The following is a 19817-nucleotide window of genomic DNA, read 5'->3' on the forward strand; positions in this document are numbered from 1 at the left end:
ATTAAACAGTTTGTTCAGAAATAGTAATTGTGTGGATTGAACATATAGATTGCTTACATCTGATCATTCAGTTTGCCAACACAAAAGATAGAATTGCATCTTTCAAGCAATCAACAATTTCTTTTCTGTAGATGCTCAGTTTGCTAAGTTCATTAGACAATTCTGAACTTTAAAATCCAGCTATGATCTTTAGAATAAAATTCACAGTTTTGCATGTAGGTGACTTTTTGGGCTATACCTTAGTACATCTTTACCTTCGGTTTCATAGAATTATGTTATTTATTTATTTATATTATGGCCCCCTTCATTGTATAGCACTACATAATATGTCAGCTTTATAAATAAAAGGATAATAATAAATAAGTTTTACGTTGCAACATAAAATACCTCTAAGAGGAAGTCCTCTGGGGTCTCAGTCACCGTATCGGTGGATGGGGGATAGGCGATACCCTTCAGTATAGTGTTGAACTGAAAAGTGTCCCCCCTCCCCTTTTTCTGGATTTTAGTCTTCGCTACTTGTTCACTGCCAGAAAAAGCAGAATGGATGAGGAGGGTCTTGCTATGCAAGTCAGGGAACGTCCTCCGGGGGATCCACAGATTCAAATCAGGAATTGGATTTAGATAAAGGGGGGCCACCGTCTGCTCATGGTCTTCCTCTGAATCAGTGGTTGATTCCATAGCATTGTCCTCACTCTCACTACTACTGCTAACACTGACAGAGCTGCTGCTACTGTTACTAGTGCTGGACTCCTCCTCACTCAAAACGTCTTCCTTTATCTTCTTAGGCCTCTGCTTTCGAATTCTTTTACATTGTTGCTTCCTCTGCGAAAATCAAGGAAATGGTGTAATTACCGTGTGAGGGTTCCCACTGCAGAAATCTCAATAAATATTTACAGTTCTAAAGCAGATAAGATTTTGGCTAGCTCCAATAACTTTGGCCAAAAAATAAATAAATTGTGCTACATTCCCCGTTGTATGATCAGCAACTTCAGTGTATGCAACTTGTTTTGCAGCTATACTTTTTTCATAAATATTTGGCCAAAGTATACTCACTCTCCTAGTAAAACAATTTCCATGTCCTTAGTGTAATCTACATACATTCACCAAATTGCTCAACTGCTCTCCTGCGAATCATTTGAGTTGAAGAGGGAATTATAAGTAAATATTTAATTCAGCATCATCCACTTTTTGGACTACCCCTGATCTTAATACAGCCTCCCTCCTACCCTCATAGTTTGGTTGGGGTTCCTTTTCCAGGGATAATTACACAAGCCTGTCCAAATAGCAGGTGTTATCCCTTTTATATTCAACAGTAAGCCTGGAGAAGTTACACCATATGGGCTACACAAGGGTGACAAGGTCGACCAGCATTAAAATAATTTGATGTGTGTTACATCTGTTACCTCTGACGCATTCCATCCCGAACACTGAGAATGTGGAAGACAAGGAACACAGGCAAACATGGAACCTTTATACGTATGACGGAAGACGTTCACAGACAAGCGGATTAATAAGCCATCAAAGCTGCCAATACCTATTTGTTAGGAGTAAATATTTTACTTTTATATTTAAGTTCCATACCTTGAAGTAACCTGTAATATGTTTCCATTTGCTCAGGCATTGAGAACCAGTTCGATGTGTTAGCTCTCTGCTTACTTTTGTCCAGTGACCTGGCAGGTATCATATAAACAGAATGAGAAATAGAAAGAGCTGTAAGTGTAGACACCAGATGAGTGGTCATTATTAGGGTCAGTGACTCACCTACTCCGTACTTTGCAGTAAGTTCCACCAGTTTTTCCCTTTCTTCCTGGCTCCATTTGCCTTTTTTCACATCCTTGTGAAGCCCCTTGTAATACCTGAGAGATTGTTATACAAGAAAATGTTGACAACGATGTATTGATATTGGCTTGTCAGTGTGCAGTCTGTATGGAGCACAAATAAGCCGAGTACTTCATTTATTTTCACATAAAATAGAAAAAACGGAATGAACACACTTGAGCGAATATACTTTGCACCTAATGTTTGATACGTCAAATTGTGCTTTCTGGTACAATGAGCAAAAATTCAATCTATGCACATACAGAAATTCCTTGTTCCCAATGTCTTAATTTTCATGCGGTTAATGGATATTTAAATTATTGAAATGCAGTTCTGCACTTGAAACAAGTTATTTTTTATTGTGTTTAAATATATATTTGCTGGAGAGAAGCTAAGCTTGGCACATGCACACGATATAGGTAAATTGGTCCAACATTGCAGCAATGAGCCCAGTGCCTATAGTAATCCTATCAAAGTTGACCGGATCCTTATTGAGCATGTTAGTACATTTGTTTGGAAACTGATATAGGCCTGTGAGTGACGTCAGTCTGACCGCTCTGTCCATGCTCGGCCTGGGCGCCCTCTTGTCAAAACAGACATCTACATATAGGTCAAATGAGACCGTTGTCCTGTGTTAGGGATAAAGGTAAGAAACAGAACTTCCAAAATTTGTGATTTTGGGTCAGTAGTTTAAAACAGGAATAAAAGATTTGAGAATTTAAATCTTCTATTTTAAGTAAGAGAATCATTTATAAAGATGTTTAAGAGTCATTTATACTTTCTCTGCAAATAACCCCCCATCTCTATGTACACAGCTGTTGGCCTCATCATTACATTTGGGTTTCCATCAAAAAGGATACAATTTGATTGGGTATGATGGACCCACCAAGTACAATGGGTAGACAATTTAGCATGTGTGGCCAGCTTTAACCAATGATCTGAATGTCCATTCAACAATGTTACGTTCTTGCTTCCATATGAAAACAGCATACATGCTATGGCAGAGTCTGCATCATTTCCTCACTTGCCATGTATATAATTGCAGTACGTGTGGGCAGCATGGTATAAGGATCAATTGATCACTGTGGCAAGATTGTCTTTGAAGTTTGCATGAGTTGCATTGCAATAAGAGAACTCCTGTGAAGACGAGCCCTAAATGTGACCAGATTTGGCCATATGAATAATCATCACCATTTATTTATATAGCGTCACCAATTCTGCAGCGCTGTACAGAGAATACTTATCATTAAATGATAAGTATTAAATAAATGATGATGATGATGATGATGATGATGATGATTCAGGCACTGCCCCATTGGAGTTTACAGTCTAAATTCCCTAATATATAAATAGACAAGTGTTCATTTCGTCAGCAGCCAATTAACCTATCAGTATGTCTTTGGAGTGTGGGAGGAAACCGGAGCACCTGGAGGAAACCCACGCAAACACGGGGAGAACATACAAACTCCACACAGATAAGGCCATGGTCGGGAATCAAACTCATGACCCCAGTGCTGTGAGGCAGAGGTGCTACATACAGAGCTACCATATAAATGTGGCCAAATATGAACAATTCGGCCATTTCCTGCTTGGGTTGAACCTATTTGGGAATTAGCATCGCTGAACAATGATGGCTGCACAGGGAGCTGCAGTCATCAACCAACAGGATTGACAGTACATGTCCATTGAAATCAGAAAACATCCTGATCACCTGTTGATCAGAATCAGTGATCTTTATGGGCCCATACACAGTTGAAGACATCCTAAGTGGGAGTTACAATTGCTGAGTGTATGGGCACCTCAGATGTCCAAGGAAAAAGAATATCTTGAACAGCCCGACAGCATTTCACCTTAGGCTGTGTGATTGCTAATTACTTACTATAGGTCCCTAATTAGTTATCTAAGTTATGTTACAAAAACATAAAAAATAAAAAGAAGAACAGTGAATCTAAACATACAGTAATTCAAAATAAAAAAAAACAGACAGAAAAATAGATTATCCGAGATGGTTTGCAGAGCGAGGTTTGTCATTCCCGATACCGGTATACAGATTTTTAAACACATTCTCGCAATCATCCGTCAATAAAGTTGTTCCTAGGCTTATGCCAGCCAGACCTCTCTCGGCACTGGACATCGCTTCTTCCCGGCACCTCAAAACGGATTTTGTACCAATCTTTCTCTCCATGTTTAGCCACGGCTTTTAACAACATCTGAAGAAGATGAAAAGGGAAATTATACTACAGGGACATTTATTCCACTGAAAACACCACAATTTACCAAAGTCTGAAGAAGACATTCACTTGTCCAGTCATTATGTTTCCAGATATGATCTTATGATGACAGTATTGCTGCACCCTTTAGTGGTTATCTACATTCTAGAAAGACAATCTATGCCCTTCAGAGGTAGAACTACAAACCCAACAAGCACAAGCGCTCAGTGACTGGCAGTACATGCTAGGACTAATTCCATATTTGCCCATATCAGCACTAAGTGACCTAAATCTGTCCTGTGGGTGGGCCATGTCTAGTGGGTGTGCCCACACATTATCCCACCTATAAGCTGCCCAACAGACCAAGCGAAGAAATCAGGTGCTAGAACCCAGGATCTAGGTTGTAGGATCAGCCGCTTTATAACTTTTTGCAGTGAATTTAATTGTAAAATATACAGACATTCAATTGAAGGGACCATTTTATCAACATTTAATGATTTAGAAAAGTAAAGTAATGTAGTAGATAGATTGATACATAGCTAAATTCACATGAAAACATAGGATTTCTATACTTACATTATATCCTTTTATCTTAATCCATGGGGGGGGTTAAGTAGATCGGGGCATAGTGTAGGGATTCAGGGTTCCGGGCACTTTAAAACATCTTAACAGGTGGCCAAAGCTCCTCCCCCTCTATACCCCTCTCGTGTCAGGCCTAAGTTTATGATTAACCAAGCCCCACAGAAAAGGAAAGAACCAAACAGAAAAAGAGGAAAACAACAGCAACCTCAAAACAAACAAGACAAACAGTTCACACAAAAGGAGAATCCAGAGTGTAAAGGTTTGGGCATCAAGTGTCCCTAATGCACTAAGAGAAAAGGGTTTAACATAAGTAAAGAATCCTATTTTCTCAGGCACCCATTGAAGAAGACCTGGCAGATAGGGGCTTTGGGTCATACCCAATCACAGGTGGGAACGCACAGAACAGTGCGAAGCATCTTTCTCCAAAAACTGACATCCTTGGATCAGTAGAAATGGCCAAAAGTAAGGCAATCTTCAATTTCAAGTCAATTGAATCCAATGGTTCTGATGTAGCATTGTTTGAATATTCAGTTCAATAGGCGAATACTGCAAAGCATTCCATACCAAGCGGAGATCCTATGGGGCCACCGAAGGGACATAAGGAAGTTGTACATGAAGTACAACCTGCAAAAAACATTTGTACATACCATAACAGAGTCTGTTTTCTTTGAAAGAAGGCCGAGAACCTTAAGAGAGCTAAAGACACAAAACGGTGTCCAACCCCTCCTGTAACATAAGCAACTGTCCAGTGTCTCCCAGATGGGATCATATAAACGGATTTATCGTAAGTATAAAAATCCTATTTTTGCTTTCATCCTATCTGGGGGACACGGTTACCATGGGGATTTTCTAAAGCAGCCCCCTAAAGGAGGGACCGCTCTGACAGTCCGGCAAGTAGAGCACTACGGCCAAAACTGGTGTCTGCCGATGCAAATATATTGAATTGATAGAATTTTGTAAAAGTATGGACCAAGTCGCTGCTCTGCATAACTGGGCCGCTGAGGCCCCATTTTGAGCAGCCTAAGACGCCCCACCCAATGGGTGAAATGAGCAACAATACAACCTGGCACAGGTCGGTTAGCATTGATATAAGCTTGCTTAATAGTCGCCGTAAGCCACCTAGCAATCGATTGAAGCCGGCCATCCTCGATTTGAGCAGTCAAATAAAATAAATAGAGAATCTGTGCGGCGAATCTTTGATGTTCTATGGATATAGATTCGGAGAGCTCTGAACACATCCAGAAACTCCATAGAGCGTGCTCCTGAAGACTGTGGCTCCCCTGTGAACACCGGGACCACTATTTCTTGGTTAACATGAAAACTGGAAACCACTTTTGTCAGGAAAGAAGGAACTGTTCGGAGAACCGCCCCTATCGTCGTGAAAGACTAGATATGGTTCGCGACATATGAGAGCCCCCTGCTCAGAAACTCTACGAGCTGAAGCAATAGCTAGTAGGAACGCAACCTTTCATATTAGGAATCTTAATTCCAAAGTATGAAACGGTTCAAAGGGAGGTCCTTGAAACATTAAGGACCAGGTTAAGGTCCCGGGCAGTCGTGGGCAGAATATATAGAGGCTGGATATGCAGGACTCCCTGCACAAAGGTCTTGATGTCCAGAATGTCTGCCAGGCAAGGTGAAAAACACAGAAAGGGCCGAGATCTGCAGTTTTAATGATCCCAGGCGAAGGCCCCCATCCAGGCCATCCTGGAGAATGGGAAGAATCCTTGAGAGGCGGAACTAAACTGTGTGGCAGGATCGGCTCTCGCACCCCCTAATGTAGGTAGGCCAGATGCCGTGGTAAATACGAGCAGAGACTGGTTTTCTAGCCCGACGGAGGGTGTCCACTATTCTTGGAGAGAACCCTCTAGACTTCTAAAGGTTGGCTTCAACAGATATACCATTAAAATCTGCCGAGTAAGTCTTGATATTGGAATGATCCTTGTACAAGAAGGTCTTCTCAAAGTGGTAACCGAACAGCTGGAGCTACCACCATTAACAGGTTTTCTGCATACCATACTCTCAGAGGCCAAGCTGGAGCCACCAGTATAACTGGGAGTCCACCCTCCATGACTCTCCGAAGGATGCAGGGAATCACGGAAATGGGAGGAAACAGGTACCCTAGCCTGAAGTCCCAGGGCATTGTAATTACATTGACAGCCACTGCCAAGGGGTCCCTTGCCCTTGAGCAAAAGTGCTGGACTTTTCAGTTGTGATGCAATTAGGGCTCGGTCAGGGGTCCCCCATCGAACAACCAGAGACTGAAAAACCTCCTGATGAAGAGACCATTTCCCCGGCAGAATTGCATGCCGGCTTAGATAGTCTGCTTCCCAGTCCTGGATGCCTGGAATAAAGACTGCGAAGATGGAGGGAACATGGTTTTCGGCCCAGGTCAAGATCTGAGCCGCCACCTCCATTGCCCCTGCACTCTTGGTGCCCCCGTCTGTTAACATACAACACTGCCATGGCATTGCCTGACTGCAGACGGACCGGGCTGCCATGAAGGATGGTCTGGGCACCCTGTAAAGCCATTAATATGGCTTTCAGTTATAGTATGTTGATGGGGAGAGAGGTCTCCCGAGTGGACCAGAGTCCCTTAAGTCGCAAATGAAGCACCACGGGGCAAAGGATCTGTGACTACCAGATTGTCCTGGACCATCCACCATCTGAGGGATTGTCTCGCCTCTGGTGACAGCATATCAATTGGCGTTCTAATTTTTTATGCGATCCTGACCACTTCTTTAAGAGGTCCCATTGGAAGCAGTGAGAGTGAAGTCGACCATAAGAAAGAGTCTCGGAGGTCGATACCATCTCTCCTAGAAAGCGCATGCATAAGAGGATTGATGGTCTGCGGCAGATCACAAGTCGTGTCGTAGCTTCCCGCAAGGATCGAGATTTGTCCTCTGGAAGGAATAACTTGTTTGTTGGTATCCAGAATTGGTCCCAAAAAGTTCAGTCTCTGGCATGAAGTTAACTGGGATTTGGACCGATTTATGAGCCACCAATGCATCTCCAGGATCCTGATGGTGAGCTGCAGATGCTGTTCTAGCAGGTGAGCAGAGGCAGCTTTGATTAGTAGATCGTCCAGGTAGGGCACGACTTGCACTCCTCTTGAATGAAGACAAGGCACCATTAATACCATTATTTTTGTAAACATTAAATGGGAGAGCTCTGTACTGGTAGTGAGAAGGTCCCACTGTGAATCTGAGGAGGGCCTGATGTGCCCTTCCAGATAGGTACGTGGAGATAGGCGTCTGATGTCTATTGATGCCATGAACTGGTTTGCTTCCAATCCATTGATAACCGACCTGAGGGACTCCATTTGAAATCTGTCCGTCTGCACGTGAAGGTTCAACTGTTTTAGGTTCAGAATATGGAGGAAAAAGCCACCTGGCTTTCGTACCAAAAAGAGGTTAGAGTAGAAACCCTGTATTTTTTTTGGTGTTCCGGGGCTTTAAGGATGACTCCATTGGAAAGAAGAGAGGCCACACAGAGGAGCACTCCCTGATTTCTTTGCGGGTCGGGAGGTAAGTTGGTTGCAAAAAAAAAAAAACAGTCGAGGGGCTAGACCCGACAGGTCTATTACGTACCCCTCTCGTCATTATCCCGCGAATCCAATGGTCCTCCGAGGACTCCGCCCACTGATCTTTGAACAAAAGCAGATGTCCTCCCACTCCCGCCACCTCGAGAAGGATGGGGGACCATCAAACGGATGGCTTATCCGGGAGTTTGGAAGAAAGATGGTTCGTGGAGGATGAAGCCCTACATCTGTGTGAGTGTCCTCTGGTGCCAGATGGTCTGGAACTGAAGACGCCCCCTGTGTCTGGCCCCGACCAGATGAGCCCCCCTAGGGGGCTGTCAAAATGAGCCAATTCTTGGTGCCCTAGGCTTTGGGACATTGACCGGGAGGAAGGTACTTTTGCCTCCTGTGGCTTGGCAAAATATGCTTTCCAGTTCAGGCCCAAATAGTACCCCACCTAAATAAGGGAGAAATTCCAGAGATTTCTTAGATTTGGTGTCTGCGTCCCAGGACCTCAGGACATTGGGTTCTCCTGGCCGCGACTGCAGTTGTGGAGACCGAGGAGGAGATGGAGTCTGCATATTGGGTAGCCTCATAAGTATCCTGAAGCCTCCTTGAGATGCAGGGCAAGGGGCAGAAAGTCTGAATCTTGCAGACTCGTTGCCATCTGGTCAGCCCATGTTTCCATAGTTCCGGCAAGCCATGCAGATGAAAACATGGGTCTAAATGAAGTGCCTCTTGCCATATAGATGGACTTTAAGAAAGCCTCTATCTTACGGTCAGTGAGATCTTGCAGGGTGGCTGTCCATGGAACAGGCAGTGTGGTGTGGCGAGCTAAGCGTGCCACTGTTGTATCAACCCTTTGGACCTGTTCCAAACGGGTTAGGTCCTCTTCCTGTAACAGGAATAGAGCCAGGTACCTTTGTGGAATAACGAACCTGCAATCAGGTGGTTTCCAAGATGCCTCTGCGATTTCTTTCAGCTCCACTGATGGAAAAAATCAGATCGCCCATCTCCTGACCTTTTTAAAGAGACTCTGATACTATTCATGGCAGTGCCCGTAGTAAGTAACGATCAGTGTGACAGCGGCTTATATAAGCCACCTGTCAGCACCGAGAAGAAGCTGAAAAATATCTCTCTGCTATCAGTGAGAGCCGGATCTCTGTCTGACAGCTGCTTCTTTTTCTAAACGAGTGTGCTCTGTATGATAGGACAAAGCACATCTCTGTATGGAATAATATTGTAAGTTTAAATGAGTATATTAAGTAAAAATTTACTACCTAGCATAAGTGAGCCCAACTCCCTTGGGCACTCAACTAAAACCGAAGAGGCTACAGGGGGGTTGCAGAGGGGAGGGGTTTGTCAGCATGATACAGTAACAACTTTAACTAGTTAAGTGCCAAACTCCACTTCCCTCACACAACCCATGGTAGCAGTGTCCCCTAAATAGGATGAAAGAGAAATATATATTTTCCAGACCCTGTGATAATTTTTGGACAGAATATGGCTTCTTAACCCAAATCATGGTTTACACCACATGCTCAGACAACCCCTTTGCTCGAAGTATAATAGCTTCAATAGCCATATTATTAAAACCAACCAGCCATTCTAAACATTGTTGTAGAAACAGCCCTTGACTTTAGAGGTTTTAGTCTGAGCAGCAGACGCCATGTCAGACCCACCACCGTGGAGATAAAGTATACCAAGCCCTACGTGGCAAATCTGGAGCTAGCAGAATGTACGGGGGGATGCCCTCTTTCTTCACCTTCAAGACCCTCGGAATCACTGGTAACAGTGAGGGAACAGGTAAACCAGGAAAAGGATCTCTTGCACAGGAGCACAAGAGCTCCACTTTGTGGTTCAATTGAGACACCATTGTGTCTACACTTCGTTGACTCCACAACCGGATGACAGACCTAAGATGCAGAGACCATTTGCAAGGGTGAAGAGTCTGCCTGTCTGGTCCAACGACCCTGAAAGCAGGTGTCAGATACAGCCCCCCAACCCCGTAGGCTGGCATCACCAAAATCCAAACCCAGAATGAGAATGGCTGACCTTTGCAGAGATTCTCCCTCTGCAGACACCAAAGGAGCGACTGATGCACCTTTGGGGAAGACATATCGCCTGACTGGAAAGACCCAGGTAAGATCTGTTCAACTTCGATAGGAGCTCCAACTGCAGCACCCTCACATGAAACGGAGCAAGTTGGACAAACTCGAAAGTCCATACCATTTTGCTCAAAACCTTTATGAATAAGTGCACTGAAGTCTTTTTGATAGCCAACAAGGACCTTACTATTTATTGTAAGGCCTGAATGTTGTTCGGTGACAAAGTCGCCCACTGTTACTGGGTGTTGAAGAGAAGACCCAAAAAGATCATCCAGTGAGAAGGAATGAATTTGGACTTCTTGTAGTGCAGAATCCAACCGTGGGATTCCAGAGATTGTGCCGTCACCTGTACATACAAAAACACTGATGGCGACTACCTTCATGAGAAGATTATCATATGGGCAGCACGGTGGCTAAGTGGTTAGCACTTCTGCCTCACAGCACTGGGGTCATGAGTTCAATTCCCGACCATGGCCTTATCTGTGTGGAGTTTGTATGTTCTCCCCGTGTTTGCGTGGGTTTCCTCCGGTTTCCTCCCACACTCCAAAAACATACTGGTAGGTTAATTGGCTGCTAGCAAACTGACCCTAATCTGTCTGTGTCTGTCTGTGTATGTTAGGAAATTTAGACTGTAAGCTCCAATGGGGCAGGGACTGATGTGAATGAGTTCTCTGTACAGCGCTGCGGAATTAGTAGCGCTAAATAAATAAATGGTGATGATGATGATGATAGGGAATGATTGTCTCTCTCTTAGAACGCAATAGAGCTGCCATGATCTTGGTGAAGACCCACGGGGTTGTGGAGAACAGCAAAGGGAAGAGCCCACAGCTGGTAATGATCTGACTGAACAGCAAACCTGAAAAAGGTCTCATGTCCCTACAAGATGGGAACATGTAAATGCACATCCTTATATCGCACATCCTTCTATCGCACATCCTTATATCAAACACCACCAAGAACTCGTCCTGTTCCATGCAATTCATTTCTGATTTCGAGGATTCAATCTTAAATTTTGGCACCTGAAGATGGGTGTTTAACGCTTCCAGATACAAAATGAGTCTGAATAACAGTTAAGCTTTTGAATCAAAAATAGGCTGGAGTAAAACTCCCCAAAATTTTTGATGGTCTGGGACGAATAAAAAAAAAACCCAAAAAAAAAAAACCCGCATCTGTGGAAGTGCTGAACCACTGAATCTGGAATAAGTAGACAGGCTCGCACCACAGAGGATCCTGGGTGGGCATTATGCCAGTCATGCTAATTGCTCTTGTTGGAAGACTTGGCTGCTGGATGTCTAGCAACACAACCTGCCTCCCTCCCTGCAAGTCATCCATGTGGGAAGACGACTCCCTGAACTTGGGAGCATTAACAGAAAGGAAAGTTCTTTCACTTCCTGTCACCTGACTAATTGTGTTATTGAGCTCAGCCCCAAACAAAACACCTCCTGAAAAGTCCTTTTAGACGCCACATTAGATTTCCCAGGGATTAAGTCACAGATTCAATGGAGCAGAGACAGAGATCCTAGCCCTAACCAGTCCCAAGTCCAGAGCTGCCTCCCAAATACTCCGTAGCTCTCTGAAGGGGAGCAATTCAGACCCTGCTTGCCAATCAACAAGCCCTTTGAAAGTTGTTCGGACCATCATTCCACAGCCTTATTCACCCAAGCAGAGGCCAAAGATGAACCTGCCGAGACAAAGATAGACTTAAGGATGCCATGAACCTCACGGTCTAGAACACAGCCACCATTGTGGACTCCAGAGATGGTTGATCAGACTCTATCAGTTAATAATATAAAATAAATGAATGAAAAAGAATGCAAAGCAAAACTAAACAGAGGCATTAATGGAGAGGTGTATAGAGGGAGGAGCTACGGACAACTGAAGTTTTAAAAAACCCACAAGCATGGATCCTTACACTATACCCTGGTATATGCAAGAGAGAAAACAGTACATTTTAAATATATTTTTTTTTACATGTGTATTCAGTGGTGTAGTATCCTACTAACTTAAGTATGCAAATCACACACCTGCTTGCCACCCTCACCCGTTCTCACAACCGGAGGTAGATCACAAGGACACAGGTTAAATTAACTGAAGGCCACAGAGGGTCTCTAACATGGAAAAACACCAGATGTGAGGGAAAGCCAATAACAGGAATAAGTCTGACCTCATCTTCTGTTTTGTTCCAGGGCCCCTTTGTCAGACTGGGATCCAGTGACTTTGACCATCGAATGAGAAGCTGCAAGGAGTCCCTACCCTCCATGAAATAGGCAACTAAAAATAAAAATACTAGGTTAAGATTAAACACTGAAAAAATTCACTTTAAATCAGAAAAAGCAAGCCAACAACACATTGGTTCCTAACAGACGTTAACACAAGGTTAGATCATGTTTAGGTTTATTTTGCATGACTGAATACTTTGACGTCCACTGGCTGAAGTTATATTATACCCCCTTAAATATTATTGCCAATTAATCCTGCATTTTTACTTTTCTAACCCTATACACAATAGCTTATTATGAATGTGACCACATTGCTTGGAGACAGATTTTTCAGATGAACTTCAGTAAATATTTAACAGTAGTTGAGACAACGACTTGTGATGTCCAACACGCACTTTTACGGTAAGGAATGTGGTTTCCGACCCTCATTCGCTGGACGAAGTGTGCTAATATTTCGTCTTCTTCCTTGGTGAACTCTTTCCTCTTGAAATCTTTGTTGTTCAGCTGGAATCTCTGTAGACACTGGAACGCCGTTCTCTTGGTCTGTCCGAAAAAATACATCTGGGTAAAAGCTGTGTTCTCAAAACTTTTTAATACTGAATTAAACAATGAATTTGAAGTAAACAGTGTCTAAACGTAACTAAATCGGTCCAACTTGCTATTTGCCCAATCCCCTAGCTGGCAGTCAGGGTTTTAAGTCTTATAATTTTCCCACCTATCACAAGCTACCATCCATAAATCCCCTATCACTGAAAATATTGAAGGGAAAATGACCTGTTTGACAGTTTGGAGGAGTAGTGGATTAGTGTCACATGTGTATGCTGTACCTACAAAGAATCTCAGCTGTCTGGTGATTGTAGTTCCACATGTCTGTATTGCAATCTACAGAATAAACTGCATTTTGGTTGCAACAATCTGCCTAGGCGATTTCAAAGAACCCACTAGGATGTGCAGTCCTCAAAAATTATATTTATATTATTCACAAGTCATAGTATAAACCAAGAGTGTACTGACCCACCATTATATCTGTGAAAGGGGAACTGCGGCCATATACAGTACATACATATACAGGGCACTCACCCCCAGCTCCTGTGCGATCTCTTGCCAGTTGACAAACATGTGCTTCTTTGCTATTTCTTGTAACTTACAGGTTTCGTCATCTTCCCAGGGCTCTTTGTTGATATGCGGATGCTCGTAGTTCTGCCAAACTTTCCTCAGCCTCTCAGCACTATGAGCCCCTTCAAACTGTTCAAGAAAATTTGCCATTTTAAATATCAGAAAGCAATATTATTCTACCCAAAAAATGGAGGCATTTCCCTGACATGTGATGTGGAGAAGGAGAATGTTTACCCTCTAGTGCAGGGGTCATGGAATTTTTTTACCTTTTACCCCAAAATATATTTAGATACGCCGACATAACCCCCTTGAGTTGAAAGGAAGGAAATCATACACTATTAATTATTGGACTTCAAAATTTCTTTGAAAGCTTCAACTTCAAAACTTCAGGTTTTGGAGAAATGATGTTGCTTCATTTTTGATACAAGAGCATCAATATTGGGGCATTTTGATGTCACAGTAATTTGGATACAGTCTTCAGCGTCCAATCGATTTCTCTGCTTTGTTTTTATGTTCGTTAGAATGGAAAATCCTTGTTCACAAAGGTAGGTTGTTGCAAAAGGCAGCAACTATTTGACTGCCTCCTCGTGTGCAATTTTGATGCCCTTGCAGCTGTTGACATCCAAAAATATGACAGATCTGCTTTGTTTTTAAATGCAATACGTGCTTCATTATTACATCGTAGCTCAAGAAGGGCCTCTGCCAACCCTTGAGGCTCTTCTGGTACAACAGCAATTTCACATGTAAAGGGGTCTACAATCCAACTGACAGCATGTGAATCAGCAGCATTCCCCCAGGAATTTCATTTTTACCCCATTTGGGGTAATTTACCCCTGTTCCCTGACCACTGCTCGAGTGGCACGCGGATGGCAGTGTTAATGTAGCGTACCTGTTATATTCTTTGTGTGAATGAGAGAAATGCCTACAATTTGCCACTAGCCCACGGAACAAATATCATCTTGACTATGTGCAGGCTCAGAACAAAGAAAATAACTTGTACTTTTGCACAACTACAATTACAGGCATACCCCGCCAGCAGGTTGTACTGGAGCAGAATCTCACAACCTGCTCTTTGAGTATCCGCTAACAGATCATGTTCTGAGAATTTCTTTGTGGTTCAGGAAATGACACCCGTAGGCTTAAAAATGTACAGTACAGTACCAATCAAAAAGCCATTTTCTTAATTGCTTTGTAATTGTTTTAAAATAAACAGAAAAATGTAACTAGAGGATTTTTGCACTCGCCTTGAAACACTGTTTACGATGGGGTATAGAGGGCGCTGTGCTGGGAGAATGACACTAATAAAGCAACGACTTCTCTGGCTTGCTCCTTCCCCCCTGTGGAGACCCATCAGTTGTTTGACTAACAAAACCCTAATTATAGAAATTAAACAACAATCAAACAAGAACCACACAACTGAAAAACAGAACATAAATGGGTGAGAGTGCAGTGCCCCCATGAATGGATTCAGAGAAATTCATTTTAAAGAGAGTACAAAAATCCTCTTTTCTCAGTTATTCCATTTGGGGAACACTGCTTACCATGAAACATTCCAAACCTGCCCCTAGTGGGAGTACGCTCAGACACTGCTGCCTGCAAAACCTTTTGGCCAAAGTTTGTGTGTTTAGAAACAAAGATGTTGAACCTTTAGAATCTGGTCCAGGAGACGCTCACTGATCTAATGGAGAAAACCCCAGTTCCTGAAGATATTACAGCACACTCTATTATATAAGCCTGATGGGTGGTAACCTTGATCCGCCTTACAACTGTCTGTTTCGCTTACAATATCTTGAGCGAGATGAAATTTTGACACCACCTTGGGCTGAAAAGAAGCCCTGGGGGTATATTTACTAAACTGCGGGTTTGAAAAAGTGGAGATGTTGCCTATAGCAACCAATCAGATTCTAGTTATTTATTTAGTACATTCTACAAAATGACAGAATCTGATTGGTTGCTATAGGCAACATCTCCACTTTTTCAAACCCGCAGTTTAGTAAATATATCCCCCGGTGCGCAGAACAGCTCTGTCAGTGTGAAAGACAAGAAATAGTGATCTGCAAGACAGGGCAGCCAATTCAGATACTTGTCTCACAAAAGAGACGCCGTCCAGGTAAGAAATGTTAAATCAACAGATTGCAGAGGTTCAAATGGAGGCTTCTGTAGTGCTGAAAGGACAAGATCCCACGGCGCTACTGTTGGAACAAAGTGCAGCTGCACAAAGAACCTCCTGAAGAAAAGTATGGACTTCAGGTATAGTATCCATTTTTTGGGAGGAAAAAGATGCATAACGCATATACCCTAACTTTGAGTGACGCCAATTACAATCCCCTGTCCAAGCCATCCTGTAAGAAGGATAAGAAACGAGCCAATGTAAAAGAAGAACTGGAAACACCTTTTCTTTCACATCAGTTTTTTGAAGGTTTCCACACACTGTCATTTTTACAAGAAGCCAGTTTTCTGGCCCTGATCATGGTCTGGATGACCTTCTCAGATAGACCCTTTTTACGAAGACTCATAGCCCAACGCCATGCTGTTAAAGCCAGCCGCGCTAAGTCCTGGAGGTAAAACGAACCCTGGCTTACAAAAGTGGTAGCCTTCATGATGGTTCTGCCGCCATGCTTAGAAGATCAGCGTAATATATTCTTGGCCAGTCCAGGACCACCAGAATTACTGGCACCCACTAATAGAACCACTTGGCCCATCTAGTCTGCCCCCTTGGTCTTCTTCCATACCCAAGGTAGCATAGAAATCGGAGGTAAAAGATACACTAGCTGGTAACGCCAGGGGACAGTCATAGCATCCACTAGGAATGTTTGCGGATCCCTGATTCTTGAACATACTCCGATGCCTCCTTTATGTGGTTTGCCTATGGTGGTCTAGGCATCCCAGAATGTACGCCCTACCTGAGATTTCCGCCCAATTTCCCATCACTTTGATCATCCAAGCAACTGCAACAATGGGTCTGAGCAAGGAACCCGATGCAACATAAATGGAATTTAATTACCCCTCGCATTTCTTATCCGTGTTGTCTTTTAAGGAAGAAGAGCTTGGAAAAGGAACGGTAATGGATTTAGCAAGGTTGGCAATGGGGGTATCCACTCTTGGTGGAGTCTCCCACTTCTCTGTGTCTGCTTCAGACAAAGAACCAGAACCAGAACCAGAACCTTCTCCGATCTTAAAACCTCCTATCTGGTTTCTGCCAAGCCTCATGCAAGAGTTCAGATAACTTCCTGCACTGCTGCTATTGGGTCTGGGGCTCATTGAAGAACTAACTTACTGTGGCGGTGTTACTGAGTAGGGTATTGACAGAGCCCCTAGAGGAAAAGAAGGAACAATTTCACCAACCGCCACAGTAAGTTAGTTTCACAATTTCAGGTGCGCTCCCGCCCCCCAAGGACATACACAGACCCTGGTCCTCACAAGTCGTGTTTCGGGCATCTAGTTCTAAACATCCACTGGGTATCTTTGCTTGACATTTGGACAGGTGAAGTACAGATCTTTCACCGGCAGCCTTGGATCTGGGAGTTGTCCCTTTTTCTGACATAATGACAAGAGCCGGAGCACAGGGAAAAAAAAAAAAAAAAAAAAAGAAATGGAGAAAGCGTAGAATACAATCTAGAACAGACTGATCTAGCCGGTTATGTATAAATATACACAGCATAGCAATGTTTTATTTTAAATAAGAGTGCTAAATAAAGTCAGTACTCAACCACAAGTAGGAGAGAATACAGAGACAACCCCACACAATTTTAACAAAGTCAGTAGTCAGTATACATATAAAGTCAGAGAGTAGTGACACAGAGCGGCCAATGGGTCAGTATCAATGTATAAAAGCAGAGGGAGTACAGTGACAACAGGCTGGAAGAAGTCCGTACTGAAGAGTTACACCAACAAACATTACAGTGACAGGGTATGACAAGGCTACATAACAGCATGTTCACAATAACAAACAGCGATTAGACATTGCAGAGGTCAGGGACAAGTGAAAAAATTGTGGGCTTTTCTGCACAGAATCCCGCCAAGGAGGAAGCGCTGCTATAAGAATAAAGCGGCTACTTCCCTTGTTCCAGACCAAGTATGGCTGCTCCTTAACCTGCCATAATAGTCCCTGGTGTGGTGTTTAGCTGCCACCAGACTACTTCCCTGGCTACCTATGTCAAACGCTGTCTGCCTCTTCGTTGTGCTTGCAAAGTCACTCTGGTAGCCGGAAGAGACCGCAGTCAGCCCCAACTCTGACAGGCTGGAACAGACTGGGGCTTGCATGCCATGCTCCCGGATGTGGTCTGATGCTGCGGTGGTGCAGATCCTGGGGCCCTGGTCACTCAGATGTGACCCTTCTCCAAGAGCTGCCATTGGAGAGTCGGGGGAGGCACTGAAGCAACATCTCCGCTTTTTTGCAAACACCACCGCTATTAAAAGTCTGAAAAGAAAACCTAAGAAAAGTACCCCCCTTGTGGGCACCGAAATAAGAACTGATGGGTCTCCGTACAGGGATCATAGAGAGGAAGGAGCAGGCCAGACAAGTTGTTACTTTATTGATGCCTTACTCCCAGAACAGCACCCTCTATACCCCAAGGTAAACAGTGTCTCCAAAATGGAATGACTGAGCAATACCTTTTTATTTGTTACTGGTCTTAAGAAAGAGTAATCTTATCAGGAAGCCATCATAGTCTGTGATCTACATGTATCGTTCCCATCTGGTAGATTACCAGGCAGCCAAGAAAGGAACCAGACGTATCAGCCCCACTCACATTGATGTTTGAAATCTTTTCCCAGTCGTGTTCATCTTCTCTTTGGCCCAACAATGTGTTCTCTGGAAGTTGGCTGGAAAAATAAGACAAGATTTGCTCACAATAATGTCAAACATCTACAGAAAGTAAAAAGATGCCTAACCCATAGAACCATCTCATTCCTATAACATTGTATTCTGATAGAAGAAACTATAGTAACGTTAGACGTCACTGAGGAACTGCATGGCCACAGACCATAGAATTTATATAGGGAAAAGAACTACAAAGTGACTGTTAATATCAATAGAATGTAAAGTAGGAGAGAAAGTAATCTATATTACATAAACTCTTCTCGTTAATACTAAATGGATAACATCATTAGGCTCCAAATATGGGACTGGATCAGGGTATTTACAAGGTTCTCTGATATATTAATATTTTTCTGGAATTTTTGTTATGTCTTTTTGAAGTGTCAAAAGCCTCAATTTTTAATTGCATTATTTGTGCAGGAAGGTAAATGTAACAATATTGTCTGTTTTATTATGTTCTATTTTTGGGTATAGCCATTTCTGTGGGAGGGTGCGAAGTTCTTTACCCACAGCATTCAGCCATGTTCAGTGGGTTGGTAAATGTTTTTATTAGAGATCAACAACCAGTCATTCCAAGAGGCATACAGAACGAATAAAGATTGACAGAATCAAGAACAAATTGTGTAATTTCTAATAAAAGCTAAATATATTTCTTAACTACTCCATTACATACCTGATATTGGAACACTTAGAAAATAGGATTAGAGAGTGCCTTTAAGGCCTGACACGGGAGCGAATCAACGAGTGGGAAGCATAACAGCTAAAGCAATACAGGTACGATTATTGTGAACAAGATGATCGTATATGCTCCAGCAAACATCCAATACATCTGGGAAGACGCAGAGGCTCATGGTTGGAACAGAACACCACCTTTTTTTTTTTTTAATGCTCAGATAAAAATAGTGACTTATAGTAATTCATTCTTCTCGAAAAAATCCAAGGCAGACATCACAATGGGTAGGAAACCTTCTAGTTTGGGTAGAGGAAGACCATATATTAGCTTCTCCTCTGCCCCTGCATCTGTGAGTAACTTCCCAAGCTGTAATTACGTCTCTGATCCATCTGGAAACGGCTCGATGTGGTCCTGTAGGAATCACCAAAAGTTGTTCCTCTCTTCTAAATCCTTGTCCTGGATAAATTTATCAATGTAAAATCCTTTCCCCATCAATAGGTTGTGGACAGAAAGAATGTTATCACAGCCGCCTGACAATATGGAGTACAGATACTACTTTTGGCAGAATGGATTGGCTTGTGAGCACACTAGCTGCGTAGATAGAAGCAGATCCGATCTCTGGGAAGCGGCAGTCTGGCTTTCCCCAAACCTTGGCTTACACTACAGAATATAAACTACTTTACTACCTAACTACAGACAGCAAAAGAAGAGGAGGAGCTGCATTAAAGACGCTCTGGAAACAATTCTGTTTA

The 19817-nt window shown here is 43.0% G+C and overlaps 1 protein-coding gene across 4 annotated transcripts in view; it reads right to left on the reverse strand.

Moving 5' to 3' along the window:
* SNAPC4 (small nuclear RNA activating complex polypeptide 4) overlaps positions 1 to 19817 on the reverse strand; it is a 66035-nt gene that overhangs the window by 30439 nt on the left and 15779 nt on the right. For all 4 annotated transcript variants that reach the window (XR_012678995.1, XR_012678994.1, XM_075185844.1 and 1 more), the window contains 8 exons: positions 18325 to 18397; positions 13538 to 13702; positions 12853 to 13000; positions 12403 to 12509; positions 3934 to 4028; positions 1762 to 1856; positions 1582 to 1670; positions 388 to 822 (listed from right to left, as the gene is read on the reverse strand). Coding sequence is in view for 2 of the 4 variants with exons in the window: in XM_075185844.1 (XP_075041945.1) it covers positions 388 to 822; positions 1582 to 1670; positions 1762 to 1856; positions 3934 to 4028; positions 12403 to 12509; positions 12853 to 13000; positions 13538 to 13702; positions 18325 to 18397 (1207 nt within the window). In the remaining 2 variants the exon portion in view is untranslated. The remainder of the gene's footprint in view (positions 1 to 387; positions 823 to 1581; positions 1671 to 1761; positions 1857 to 3933; positions 4029 to 12402; positions 12510 to 12852; positions 13001 to 13537; positions 13703 to 18324; positions 18398 to 19817) is intronic.

The sequence above is a fragment of the Mixophyes fleayi genome, chromosome 9, assembly GCF_038048845.1.
Source record: "Mixophyes fleayi isolate aMixFle1 chromosome 9, aMixFle1.hap1, whole genome shotgun sequence".
NCBI classification, from domain to species: Eukaryota; Metazoa; Chordata; class Amphibia; order Anura; family Limnodynastidae; genus Mixophyes; species Mixophyes fleayi.